Here is a 14,474-nt window from a genome sequence, read left to right on the forward strand (position 1 = left end):
AAAAATTCCTGTCATCGTTCAATTAAATTTAGCATGCTGGGTTCCCACGAGCCACTCAAAACACAAACCCCTTTTGAGGGACTTCTGGTTAAGCTCACCAACTGTGATAAAGGCTCTGGGCAGGGATGGCCGCGGAGAACCCAGACACCTATAGGTATGGAAAGTTCTCACACGGTGGGCCTGCACAGCGCAGCTTCCGTCTCTCCCCGGCTCTGCTTCCCGCAATATCTTGCACTGTTGAGATTTTCTCTCCCTGCACCTATTCCTCTTCCCCTCTGTCCTGTCTGGGCCACAAGCAGGTGAAGTTCAGGGAACTGTCTGGAAGCTGGTCTGTGCCTTCCCTGAAAGGTGAGACTGAGAGGAAGTTAAGAAAGAAAGGACAAGTGCAAAGGCAGCGGGGAGCTGCCACCCAGTGGGCCCTCAGGCATTTTCCACCTGACATCCATGATGACTCACTCTTGAGTTAACAATTAGCACTGACGAGTTATATTTTGTGTAGAATATTTGCAAAGTATTTATAATTAATTTTTACCAGCGTTGGGACATTGCAACAAATACTTAAGCTCAATTCATCCTAGCAACCCAGCCAGTGTGTGACCATCCCATCACAATGGAAGCAGAGGCCTGGTTCTCGCTCACCCTCAGAAGACAGCAGGGCTCACTCCGTCTGTCAGAGAAAGGGTTGTGCATCAAAGTTGGGTAAAGGGGTGGGGTGGGGGGGCCCCTCATTAAAAACAAAAAATCACGCACATTTAATATTTTACTCAACCTAAAACATATTCAGTTGATCCTCATTATTTGTAGAGTCTGTGTTTGTGAATTTGCCTACTTGCCAAAATTTATTTGTAAACCCAAGTCAATACTCGCGGTGTGTTCTTGGACAGGCAACGCAACAGAGAACAGAGTGGGAAGAGCCTGAGTTGCCTGATGCACACGTTCCCTGCTGGGGCTGGACAAGGAGACGCTCTGCCCTCTCATTTAAGCTCCTACTGTAAACAAGTGTCCTTTCCGCTATCTCTTTAGTGCTGCCACATTTCCAGCATTTTAGTGTTTCTTCTTGATGAGTCTGCTATTTAAAATGGTCCCAAGGGCCTCCCTGGTGGTGCAGTGGTTAAGAATCCGCCTGCCAATGCAGGGGACGCGGGTTTGATCCCTGGATTGGAAAGATCCCACATGCGGCGGAGCAGCTAAGCCCGTGCGCCACAACTACTGAAGCCTGCGTGCCTAGAGCCCGTGCTCCACAACAGGAGAAGCCATCACAGTGAGAAGCCTGCACGCACCGCAATAAAGAGTAGCTCCCGCTCCCTGCCGCTAGAGAAAAGCCTGCACAGCAACGAAGACCCAACGCAGCCAAAAATAAATAAATTTTAAAAATGAAATGGTCCCCAAGTGTAATGCTGAAGTGCCACCCTGTGTCGCCAAGAGCAAGAAGGCTGTGACGTGCTTTGCAGAGAAAACACGCGTGTTAGATGAGCTCCGTTCAGGCGTGAGCTAGAGTGCTGTCGGCTGTGAGTTCAATGTTGATGAGTCAAGAGTATATACTATATAGAGTGTCTTTAAACAGAAACACACTTAATGAAACAAGGTTATGTATCAATTAGTTCATGAAAATGTGACCAGAGGCTTGCAGGAAACTAACCCTGTGTTTCCTCCAGGAACAATGGTTCAGTGCCCACTAACTCTGTCTGTGGGGACTTCACGGAATGTACCTACTGTGTAACGAGACTCCACTGCACATTCAACTCGCCCATTTTTATGGGGGCCAAGGACTTAGGCTTGGGTCTAGCTCCACTGAGTGAAGATCCATGTCGCCATCACTGTGTGAGTCACACTCGTAACACAGCATCTTTGATTTCTGGTTTTAGATGCTTTCAGGTAGAGCAAGAACTTAGATTTTTGCAAACCAAACTAAAGCAGCATCCTAGGTTCTTATGATTGTTTCTTCAACTGTTCACAGCTGTCTTGCCCACCCTAAATTTGACAGCAAAACAAAGAAACAAACAACAGCAACAACAAAAACCTGTCCAATCTGGCTTATGTGCAAGTATGCCCAACTTAGTTTTCACAGACTATTCTTTAAAAGAAAACTAACAATATTTTGCTGGCTTACAGAAAATTTAATTAAATTACAGCAAATAATTATAAGTATTACTGACATAAACAGGTTGGGGAGAAATCATACTGACCCTCGGCAGCCTGCATGTCAACTGCAGAAGGTGAGCAGGTGGGCCTGAGCAGTGGGCTGCACGCTTCTTGAGCTTTTAACCTTGAGCTTCTAACTTTAGAGTTAAAACGTTTTTGAGCATTTATCCCGTATCGGCTTGCTGTTGGTGAAATGTGTGTGTTATGTATCTTTATGTATTTATATGCACACATATATAATGTATCAGGTACATTATAAAATATGAAAATAGAACATTTTAAAGGATGAGTGAAGAAAAGTCCCATTATCGTGCCCCAGAGATCTTTCTGAACACCCTCCTCTTTTGAGACTATGGCATCAGTGCAGAGTCTACTGGCCATGAGTATTCCACATGAGGGCATCACACGTGGGTTGTACAAGGGAATGGAGAGTGTCTCGGAAGGTGGCGATAAGGATTACTGCCCTTCTATCGTAGCCATGAATTTTCAGTAACGCTGAGTTTGCACCATTTATCTAGACATATCTATCTCCTCCTTCATTCTCTTATTCACCTTCAAACTCTTCCCGTTTCTGGTATCTGGTACCAAGTGTGTGCTCCATACACACGTGGCAGAATTACCTGGCACCAACCACAGGCTGTGTCCTCGGAGGAAGGCAGGTGTGGAGCAGTGGGGGGATAGGCGCAGGGACCAGGGAGTCCCAGCTGGGAATGGGGAGTCAGAGTGTGTGACCTTGGACAACTTGTTTCATCTGTATTTCAGCTGCCTGCTGTGTAAAATTTCCCAAACGTGCCTGAGATAAGAATCCCCCCATGACCTTGTTAAAAACCAGATTCCTGGGGCCACTGCAGATGGACTGGAATCAGAATAACTGGAGGAGGAACCCAGGAATCTGTATTTGTGCAAGCACACCAGGTGCCTCTTAGATCAGACAAGTGTGGAAAATAAATTAGTGAGAATCAAGCAAGAGGATCTCGAATTTATGAACAACTAAAGCTACAAGCCCGGGCGAGCTCATTCCCTTCCTGCTATGAGTCTCCGTTTTCTTTCTCATCTGTATGTGGGGATCTTTAGAGTTACCGTGAATAACGGGTAACCAAATGCTCGGAGAACTACAAGGTGCTAGACCAAATTTAACCATTATTTTATAGCGCTAGGTACAAAAAAAAAAATCAGGAATAACCCATTTCCTGGCAATTACAGCAGACACAAAAATGCAGAAAAAATGGAATTTTAATTTCCAAAGGATGTATTCTCTCCTTTCGCTCTCGAGAACTCCACAGAACAGCAGAACTTCTCCACTGCTGCCGTTTAATCTGGAGACTCACTGGGAGAGACGTGTGTTCCTCCTAGTCCTGCCTCTGCCCTGCACCCCCTGCTTCCTCATCACCCCCGTTCTCTTCTGGAGCCACAGCCTGCACACACATGCACTCAAGAGCCTCCTAATGCCGTGAAAACGAGCCCTCCATCCACCACATCACACCTCTGTTTCCACAGGGTTTCAATCAAGGTGCTCCTGTTTCACTTCTGAAAGGATATAGACTTTCATCTTACAAACAAACTTCTTGAAAAGTGGCAGAGAAAATTAAAATCTGCCTTGAAATCAGAAGCACATCAAGAAGCTGGTTAAAAAGAAGGAAAGAACCCTCGTGGGAAAAAACACTGCCCCCCATCTCACACTTGGACCTCTATCTGCGGACAGACTTTAAATGAAACCGTCGTGGAAAACAGTCACCCAGAGACATTTAGATTGTCTTTGTCAGGCAGACACTCGGTTCCTCCTGAGGCCCAGTGGAGGTCACTGCAAATCTGCAGGTGATGCTGCTGGCTGCCGAGCTGGGGCTATCTGCTAACCTCGCTTCGGTCTGTCACCTTCATTAAGGCCACAGCCATTGATCGGGTGGTCCCCACCACTCTTCCCCTCGACCCTGGTTTGGGGGATCTTTCAACCCCGCCAGGAACTCGTGAACAGCACACTGTAAAACATTTAGATGGAGTGGAGCTGTACTTAAGAGTCACGGCAGAGTGACTGGAGGATGATTTCATTTTGCAAGTGCTCTGACGACGTGCCAGGGGGAAATTTTACAGATCCGAGAGGCTGCTTTCGGATTTTCTGGCAACGGAGATGGCCTTAAGTTGCAAACTGAGGGTAACTGTTCCAAATGGAAACTAACTTCCGCTGTCAGTAAGATAAATGCATTTAATGGGGGAAAGTGTATCTAGCTGGAGGGTTTAAAGAAGCTAATAACATTCCACCCACTCTTCTAAGAACAAAACTTTCTTTTTTTCTTTTTAAATCACATACTCAAATAGATTACCGTGAAGAAAACAAAAATTCATTATTTGAAAAAAACTCTAAAGGACAATTTAAGTAAAGGTGAGCTTACTTACGAAACGCAGGGACGAATGCCAATATGGACATCCTGCCTGCCCTTGGCTTATGGAAGGATGATCCCCTATATGTGAGCCCCAAATTGTTCTGCTCACAGAAACAGTGTTTCTCTACCCAAGGCAGTTCACCAGAGCCCACTTCACCCAGAAAACACTTGAATCTCAGCACGTGTTAGCAAATGCTTCTATGAGAAAGGAAGCACGTTTAGTTCAGAATGCGGGGAGAGCGACCTGCTCCCCTAACTGCAGGGTTCCACCTCCCTCAGGGCAGCTCTATTCCCAGGGCAGGGGCTCCAGCACTTCAGTTTACTCGGGGTGGGTGGTAAGGGAAGAGCTGAGGTTTGGGGCCCGTGCAGGGTTGGAACTTCTGGAACCGGAGGGGAAAAGCAGCTGTCTGCAGCTTATCTGCTCTGCCTGCTGTGGCACCTGCAGTGTCACTGAGGGGGATTGGGGAGGTGTGAAGCAGAGACAGGAGGGGCTGGGCGGGGGGTCCCAGGGGAGAGAGATCCCCCCCCCCGAGAGCAGCAGGCAGGGGAGTGAGCCAAGTTTCCACTGTGGCCCCCGGTATACAAAGGAACAGATGGCAGGACTGGGGGCTGCCAGTGCTGGGGCTGGAGGGAGGCACTGTGATCCCAGAGCACCTTCACCATGTGCTTGATCTGTAGCCTGTCCTGTCCTCTCTTTCAGAAATCAAACAAACTCACACAGTCTCTCAGCACACGGGCTCTGGCCTTGACGTTGGCCTCGCCGGGAAGAGCACACTGTGAACGTGGTCAGAGAAGGCTGACTTCCATGAGAGTGGTAAACTGCACTGATCTTGAAGCTACCCTGCCAGCCACAGCTCAGGCCAGGGATGGGCCAGGCATCTCCGGGAGGTCCAGGAAGTGCTCTCCTTTGTTAGCTGGGGCTTTGTCCTTTCAGTTCTCAGAGGGCTTCAATGCAAATGAATGAGGTTCTTGTTCATGCCCAGATCCACGACTAGTCTCAAAAAAACAAACGTCAGGATCTTAAGAGTCACTGAGTCGAGGACTGACACGTAGCATGGCACACCCAGTGGGGCAGGGCACCACGGAAGCCGTTCTTTACAACACATGCCCTTCCTTCTTATTTACCTTTTAGAAGAAAACTGCAGAATTCTGGGCTGGGGTAGAAATGTGCTAATTATACACATGCTATAATGGCGTGGGCACTGTGCAGGAAGTAGGGGTACAGGAAGAAGCTGTCAACAGAGCAGCTCACAGTAGGGCTGACAGTGACTTAGCAGGACTAACTCTCACAATTAAAGGCATCAGCCATGAAACAAGGAACGTGTAACCACTAACCAGAGTGGGTTTCCCAACTAACCTTCCTGAAGGATCTACAATGGAGGGGAGCTTGCACACACACACACACACACACACACACACACACACACAGAAGACTGAGTCAAGCCAAGGTAAATGTGGAGGCAAAATCACCAGCAAAAGCATCTACAGAAATGGAAAAGAAGGCCACCAAAAAGCTTAAAAAAAAGTATTTTTAAGGCTTGTGGCTAAGCAATTCTGGGACTAACTCCTCCCAGGGTTTGCTACAGTAATACTGTGTCATCTGGTGACCTTACTTCCACATTGTTCTATCATGTCTCCCAGTTAAGGGACAGACAGACAGATGACCCCCACTGCCACAAGAAAGGGTTAAAAAATTTTTTTTCACTATGCTAAACATATTTTTGAAAGACTGCTTTGGCAAATTTCAAACATCAGGAAACACATTTCTTTAGAATCTCAGGTTTCCCCAACAATCTAAGGGAAATGATGTGCGGTTCTATAATTTAAAGGTATCAGGACCTTTCAAGCTTCTAATCATCTGGGTTTCTGTGCAGCTGGATCACAACATTTGGGAGGCAGGACTCAAACCAAATGTAAACCGCCATTCAGCTACCCAATCTTTACAAAAGCAAAATCAGATAAAAGTGGCTACTTACAACGATAAAGACTAAAGGCCAAACTGCTTTCATGTTCTCTGTCAAGGAAATGGTACCTGGAGAAGCCCCGGAACGGGCTTCCTTCTCTATTTTACTGGAATCAGATTCCCAGAGAGCGACACCAACCCATAACTGTAAGTGTCGCAAGGGTTAAAATATTAAAAACAACACATGTTCTAAATAATAGTATCAGAAGTAAATGTTCATTGATTGTTTGTTACAGTCTGGGGACTGTGGATGCTCCCTTCATCCTCACACAGCCCCTAAATCCATTTTCCAGACGGGGAAACTGAGCCCGAGGTCACGGAGATGCCAGGCCCCGGTCAGGCTGCAGCCGGCACCCTCAGCACCGCTCTGCTGCAACTGCTGCGCTGTGCGTTCAGAGGGTGGTTACTGCAGGTGTCCCAGCTCCTTCTACAACCCATGTCACGTCCTTAATGCCTGGGCCCTTGACAGCGGCTCGACTGGGAGTCTTCCCAACACGCCCCGAGCAGCAGCAGGCCTGGCCCTGTCATCAGAACCTGGGAAATACCTTGCTGAGAAAGCGGCAGTCACCCTGGCTGCTTCCTTGAGATACTGAATTTCTTGCTCATTACAGTGTTTTATCGAGGGACTGACGTTCCTTTTTAAAGGGATTCTATGCTTCATTTTCTCTGTTCTGTCTACGGAGGCAAGAGGGGCGAGTGCAAACGGCTTCTCGTCAGAGCCCCGCCCGGTTCAGACCCTCCCTGCCCTCCCCCGCTTCCCAGCCGCAGAGCTGACAGCCAACAGCTGCCCTGATCTCTCCCAGTTGCTGGGAGCAACAGTGACGGCCTAGGAGAGGGCCCTGGCCAGGGGCAGCCTGCCCTCCCCACGCCCAGGAATCCGCTGGCCTGCACACACTGCATCCTGATGCCCTGCTAGGTCTGTTCGACCGAAGCAACGCAGCGGGAAGCCGGGCAGGTCCAGGGACTGCTCAACGCGTGGCTGGGGTGAACCCAGAAGCCGGCGGCAGTGCCCACTCCACGCGGCTGAGAGGCCCCCCGGGCAGGGTGCGGAGGGGCCGCCCGGACAGAGGCCTCCAGCTTAGGGGGCGGATCTTCTCCTCCCTCAGCCCCCAGCATCGTTTTAGATCTGCCCTCCACCTGGCTGAGCCTCAGACCCCTGGGGCTCTTATACGAGATGCTGCAGAGTATTTTGTTATACCCTCTCCCTATTTTTAGGATGACATTTAACAAGTGTGGGACCAGCGCCACGTCAGTCAGTCTTAGGGTCTCCCTGCAGGTGACGGGAATGGGTAGAGGGGGGATGGGGCGCAGGGCAGGCAGTCGAACGTTCCTTGGAACACTTGAGAATCCAGAAGAAGGTGGTCCTGGCGACTCTCCCCACCTCTGGCAGCCTGCCCTCCATGCCCGTGGGCACCTGCCCTCCCCTCTGTGCTGCCGCGTGCCCGCAGAGCCCACTCAGGTCCCCACCTTCCAACGCCCCATGTACATTTAAGGGCATCACCATAACATTTTCCTCACAGACAACTAGGAACGGTACTGGACCGGGCTGAGGAGGGCCTGCCCCGGGCAAGTGCCCCAGCATCCAACGTAAAAGGCCGTGGGAAGCTTTCCGCCAACCTATCCGGCTCCCTGGCTGCCTCTGCTTGGACAACAGGCTGCTGGCCTGTCTGGCCCTGAACTGACCCACTTCACTCTGTTATAATCGCTCTTACTCTTTTGCTGACAGCCCTCGAGGGGCCCTGTCTCCACTGTCACCACTTTTTTCTTAAGTCTGGTCAAGGGCCTGGCACACAACAAGCACTCATTCATTTGCCGGATACATTTTAGCTGAACTAATTTAAAAATTATTTATTACCCAATCTCCTTTAATCAAGAAGCCACATAAGATTATACAGTAACTTTTGCCAAATTTCGCCCCCAGCTGCAGTCACAGTGCCACCGTGACTACCCAGAGGTCCCCCCAGCCCAGCCCAGCCCCCATTAGCCAGAGACAAGTCATTCAGACACAAAATGGGGATGGGGGCGGGGTCTGAGACAAAGCCCTCCCAGCTACAGGTGGGCTTGTCCTAGGTTCGCACCTACACATGGGCTGCTGGGGGCTTGGAATGTGCCTCTTCCAATTGAAATGGTGGGCTGCGATCATGCCCCACACACCAGATGGCAAAGACTGTATGAGAATGAGAATGGAAATCACATCACTGACGATTTCTGTACTGACATTATATTTTGGGTATATTAGTATACCAGCAAAGCATGATCAATTTCCCTATTTTCTTCTTCCTTTTTTAGAATGTGGCTACTTGAAAACTTAAGGTGGCCCTCGTGGCTCTCCTCCTGTTTGCATTGGTGGCTGATGACCTGGACTTCCCTCCCAGCTAACTTTACTCAGGGCAGCAGACAGCCTGTTACTCTGTTCTATTCTTATAACCAGGCACGATATTCAACACCCAGACACCCTCACACAGGGATGTCCTCTCTGCATCCACCTGCTCACTGAACACTCTGTCACCTCCAGTCCCAAGTGCCAGCTCCCAGAAAGCCTCTGCTTCTCCCGTCTGGGGGGCTGGACAGAAGGGCCAAGTCACCGCGGGTCTGGTCACGCCAGGGCAAAAACAAACCCGACACTCGGAGCCAGAATCACTACAGTGGTCTGTGTCTTCCTTTTGCTCTACGCTTACACTTCGTTAACTTGAAACACAAGGCACTGCAGGAGAAAGGTCTCGGCGTTTACGTGAATTTGGATTTCCAATGCTTTTTATTAAGGAACAACGGGCACCTTGCCAGCTTTGGGGGTGGGCGGTAAGGGCAGGAGAGGGAGAGAAAGAAGCCAACAGCTGTTTCGAGTTATAAACTTTCTGTCTAAACTGGTAGCATCCCACTGTGGTTCTGCTGCCTTTGGGGTTTGCAAATGGAGTTGGTGCCTATTTTAGCTCTGGGTTAACAAGCAGTCTCTCCCACCAGCTACTGTCACAGTTCACTGCCTGGCTGGGCCCTGCCGGCTCATGCCTGTCCCCATGGCATCCTCTGATAGCAGGCCATTATGTGGAGGGCAGAGCAGAGGGGAGAGAAGGGAAACTAACTATGTTCTGTAATTAACTCCTTTGGTTCCCAGACACAAGACCCACCCACACAGCAACAGCCGCCCAGACAGGGGATGGCATGCTTGCCCCCCACCATGGATGCAAGGCAACCTCTTCTCACGCCACTGCCGGGAGGGGCCGAGCCCCCCACCAGGCTCAGGACTCCTCCAGTCCACCCTCCCCAAACAAAGGATGCTATTACCAAGTGGGCAAGGGAGGACCTGAGGTTTAACTTCACAGCCTTGGAGTCACGGCAAGTGAATTATGCACCAAATCATGTAAAACAGTGAACCAGTAACCAAGGCGATTCCCGTCTCCATGTTCTCCAAGTAGCCAGCCCGGCCTGCCCCCAGATTAGGTGCTTGTCCAGAAGGCCCCACTCCAGGAGCACCCACGCCCTGGTGCCAGCCAGCACTAAAGAAGGGGACACCTGATCTTCCTTTATCATTGCTATACACTGTGCTGTGCAGGCTCCAGCTGCCCAGAAATCTCTCTTGAGAGTTAAGTTATTTTCCCTGTCGGACAGAATCATCTAGAAGAGGGTAAATGGGTAGTTCCTAAGATGGTATCTGATCACAGAATAAAACACAAAGTGAAAGAAAACCTAGGGAGGAACCCAGAGAGGAGCAGTGTGTGGACTCAGGCACTCTGCAGTGCCGGGTCAGAAGCGCTGACCGGGGTCGGAGGGTCGGGGGTCGCAGCTGCTATTCCTGCCTCTGCCTGCGACTCACCACGTGAGGTTTGTCTGGTAACTTCACCTCCGCTTGCTCAGGTCCTGCATCTAGAGAACTATTTCAATAGTTACCACCCACCACCAGCCCGCATCCTGGGATGCTGTGGACGTTAATGAAACCATGAAGTCAAGTTCCTGAATCTCTCAGAATGACAGGGCCTACAAAAGGAAGAGCTAAGTGCTTTTTCTTGGTAGACAGAAGAACAACTGTTAAGAGGCAGGTTTCCGAGTCACAGAATTTCAGGCCTGAAAGGGAGCACAAGGACAATCTGGTCCAACTCTCCTTCAAGGTTCAGATGCAGCTGGTCCAAGCCCATGTGAGCAGAGGTGGGACAGGGACCCAGGGTTCTGACCACCAGTCCATGCCTGCCCGTCACATCCAGGAGTTTCCCAAGATGGGGCAGTCACCTAAAGACATGTTCTAGCACTTCAATTGCTCAGAGTTTAATCTCTCCATAAATTCTTTTCTCTCTCTAATGGAAAAATGTCAAGCTAACGTGATTAAGGATAATGATTACTTGACACGACTTTATGTTACTGGACAATTAGGCTTTTACCCCAACACAAACATGTTTAGCTGCCTCAGACCTTTTCACTCCTAAGTCACAACCAAACATGTGCCCCCAAGAAGGAAATGTGGTCCATGTATTGGTGAGTCAGACATACAGATGTCCAGATTTCTACACTCCCAAGCTGTCTTCTGAAACCCAAAGCTGCAACCACGTATGCACTGGCCTCTGCTCTGGGAACCTTCAGCTGTGCTTCTCGGGACGTGCTACTTTCAAGTCTCACAATACCAGAGGCTCCCCTACAGCACCTTAAAAATGATACAGTAGCAGTTTCAGAGAGGAAGCGGGTACCTGCTCAGCAGGAACAAAGGGCTTTCTGCCTGATAAAAACGCAGGGAAGAAGGTCGGGGAGGAAAGCCGAGCTCCCCCCACCCCAAGTACCTGCCAGGCACTGGGAATAAAAGTGTGAGGACAAAAGAGTCCCTAATACTTAGCAGAGCCTCTTCCATTCTAGCTGGAGAAACAAAAAACCCCAGGAGCAATGAAACAAGCTCCTCAGATCATCCGTGGGCTCAGCCGGGGGGCTCTTCCTTCCACAAAGGAGGAGCAAACAGGTACTTTTTTCTCCAGAGACCTTATGAAACAGTGCAGGGAAACAGGTTAGAAGCTTGGGATGGGTGTCCACCAAGCCCCCAGACTGCAAAATAAAGGCTGGAGGGATTTCTGCCAAGAGTCCCTGGGGCAGGCACATCTGTGCTGGGGGCAGAGAGGACCTTTTTAGCGGGCGCTGGGTCTTCCTTCTCTGACTCTGTATCATGACTCAGTTTCCTTTTGGAGGACAGCCGCCTGCGCTTCAGTGGGGACGGAGGGGCTGCAGCTGTAGCGCTGCTGGGGTCCTTCTCATGAATCTTCATATGTCTGGAAAGAACACACACACGGACAATGTGATTTAGCAAAAACTGAGGTGGTTTATTTAAAATGATATTTTAAATTTTATTTTATAAATAAAATTTATATTTTTCTATTTGGGCACTGGTAGTTAAATTTTCCTTAGTTAAGAGATACGGGGTATAATTTATACAGTGACTTCTTTTTAAAAACCTTATAAGCTCCTTGAACCCCTCGTGAAGCTCTCACAACGAAGTGCTATCCAAAAACGTGGCTCAGTGCCTTGCTGTCTGTTGGAAGATATTCATGAACTTCACTGGCACTAATAAGATAAAAACAAACTATTTGATGATCTGTTCTACTTATGCAGACAAGCTGTACTATTTTAGGGCACATAATTCTATAGACAAAAGAAGTCCCAGGTACCACTAGTTCATAAACCAAGAAACCACTCTGTGGTCCCAGAACCCACCCCCTGTCTACCAGTAGAATGTGTTCTCTCTCTTCTGCCTTTGGAAGCATGCTGGGGGTCACATTTGAGAAGTGCTGACCGAGCACATGTCCGAAGTGCCCGAGACCTGAAAGCCTGCCCGTGCTCTCCAGGGTCTTACATGGATTTGCAGATCATGAGAGTAGCTGGGACAGTGGGATAAGTTACATGTTGCAACCCTGACATCTACAGGACTAGGAATACACATACAAGAAAGTATTATATTAGTATGCATATGTCTGTTCCAAAAAGAGAGTTTTATGGGTGACCTGACTTAAGTGACCTGACATTATCAAGTTCTAAAGCAAACATTCTAGGAACCAGGTCCCAAGAGCTATAGGGAAAGAAAGAATGGCATTACAAACAGATAGTCTCAATTTCCTTGCTTCGTGACATAAAAGGTTTACTCTTCCTAATGACAATCATCGTCGGCATCATCATCTCTGACCGGGGTTAAACTGTGCCAGATGTGGGAATGTAGCCACAGCTTTTTATAAATAACCCTCTGATGGGATTATCTTACTGGAGACGTTCTCAGGAATGGGAAAAGACAGCAAGTTTTCATAAACGATCCTGTCAGACTTCTGAAAAGAAGCTCTGCTCAGCTCAAGCTCACGTTCTGCTGCACCTTCTGTACAGGAGACGGGCTGGGGATAAAAGGGCTGAGAAGCTCACGAACCACAAGCAGCGACAATTCAGGCTCTCAGGCCAACGACTCAACGAGACGGCTGGGCGACACCCTTCCCACTCACAGCCTCTGCCCCCGACACCCGTGAGCCCTCCTTCCATGAGTGTGTGGAGCTAAGAGCTACAATTCCCCTGGTTCTGGCCCTACAGACATACTCTAGAAGGTGGAGGGGTCCCCAACGTCAGCCCAAGACCACACTAGCCTCTGCCCGAAGAGCACCAGCCCCGTCATCCACCAGTAGGCGAGATGTGGCCTAACCTCTGAGAAATGGGATTCGGGGAAGGAGGCTCAGACCAGCCCTCTGTTCTCTTAGGGGGAATCAATGTGGTGAGTCAGAAAGATCTAGTGGGAGAAAATGGAAAAGAATCACAGACAACCATCATGCCCATATCCACATAATTCCTTGCTTAGATTATTAGCGGAGGATGCTTTATTATTAGTTCTTGGTCACCTAAAGCCTTGAGAAAGTTAATGGAGACAAATAGCCTTGTTCTATGTACCCCCTCTATTTCAAGGCGATTGGGAGTTAAGGAGACCATCATTTAACGTCAGTGTTTGGAGGAAAAAAGAAAGGCTGGCAAGTTCCTTTCGACATTTATTGTATGGCACATTCCAATTTTAGAAATGTAAAAAAATTTTTTAGGCATCTAAGAATTGAGGAAGTATGATAATACTATGGGATGTAAATTAGTACCAAACCCATCCTTTCAAGAAATCACTCAAAATGAATTTTAAAAACAATATCCTGGAGGAATTGAGGAAGATGGCGGAAGAGTAAGACGCGGAGACCACCTTCCTCCCCACAAATACATCAGAAACACATCTACACGTGGAACAACTCCTACAGAACACCTACTGAACGCTGGCAGAAGACCTCTTGCCCCCAAAAGGCAAGAAAGTCCCCACGTACCTGGGTAGGGCAAAAGAAAAAAGAATAAACAGAGACAAAAGCACAGGGACGGGACCTGCACCAGTGGGAGGGAGCCGTGAAGGAGGAAATGTTTCCACACACTAGGAGCCCCTTCGCGGGCGGAGACTGCGGGTGGCGGAGGGGGAAGCTTCGGGACCGCGGAGGAGAGCACAGCAACAGGGGTGCAGAGGGCAAAGCGAAGAGATTCTCGCACAGAATATCGGGGCCGACCGGCACTCACCAGCCCGAGAGGCTTGTCTGCTCACCCGCCGGGGCGGGCGGGGCTGGGAGCTTGAGGCTCGGGCTTCGGTCGGAGCGCCGGGAGAGGACTGGGGTCGGCGGCATGAACACAGCCTGCAGGGGGTTAGTGCGCCACGGCTGGACAGGAGGGAGTCCAGGGAAAAGTCTGGACCTGCCGAAGAGGCAAGAGACTTTTTCTTCCCTCTTTGTTTCGTGGTGCGCGAGGAGAGGGGATTGAGAGCGCTGCTTAAAGGAGCTTCAGAGACGGGCGCGAGCCGCGGCAAACAGCGCGGAGCCCAGAGACGGGCGGGAGAAGACCCAAAGCTGAACACCGGGAGCTTTGCGAACAAAGAGAATGGAAATCTATCCCAGCAGCCTCAGGAGCAGCTCCACAATCAACTTGATGTATCCTGCATCTGTGGAATACCTGAATAGACAATGAATTATCCCAAA

The 14,474-nt window shown here is 49.4% G+C and overlaps 1 protein-coding gene across 1 annotated transcript in view; it reads right to left on the reverse strand.

Annotated features, from left to right (window-relative positions):
• RREB1 (ras responsive element binding protein 1) overlaps positions 1-14,474 on the reverse strand; it is a 125,781-nt gene that overhangs the window by 20,875 nt on the left and 90,432 nt on the right. The window contains exon 7 of the mRNA XM_024738705.1: positions 11,450-11,723. Coding sequence (XP_024594473.1) covers positions 11,450-11,723 — 274 coding nt within the window. The remainder of the gene's footprint in view (positions 1-11,449; positions 11,724-14,474) is intronic.

The sequence above is a fragment of the Neophocaena asiaeorientalis genome, unplaced genomic scaffold (assembly GCF_003031525.2).
Source record: "Neophocaena asiaeorientalis asiaeorientalis breed wild unplaced genomic scaffold, Neophocaena_asiaeorientalis_V1.1 scaffold307, whole genome shotgun sequence".
NCBI classification, from domain to species: Eukaryota; Metazoa; Chordata; class Mammalia; order Artiodactyla; family Phocoenidae; genus Neophocaena; species Neophocaena asiaeorientalis.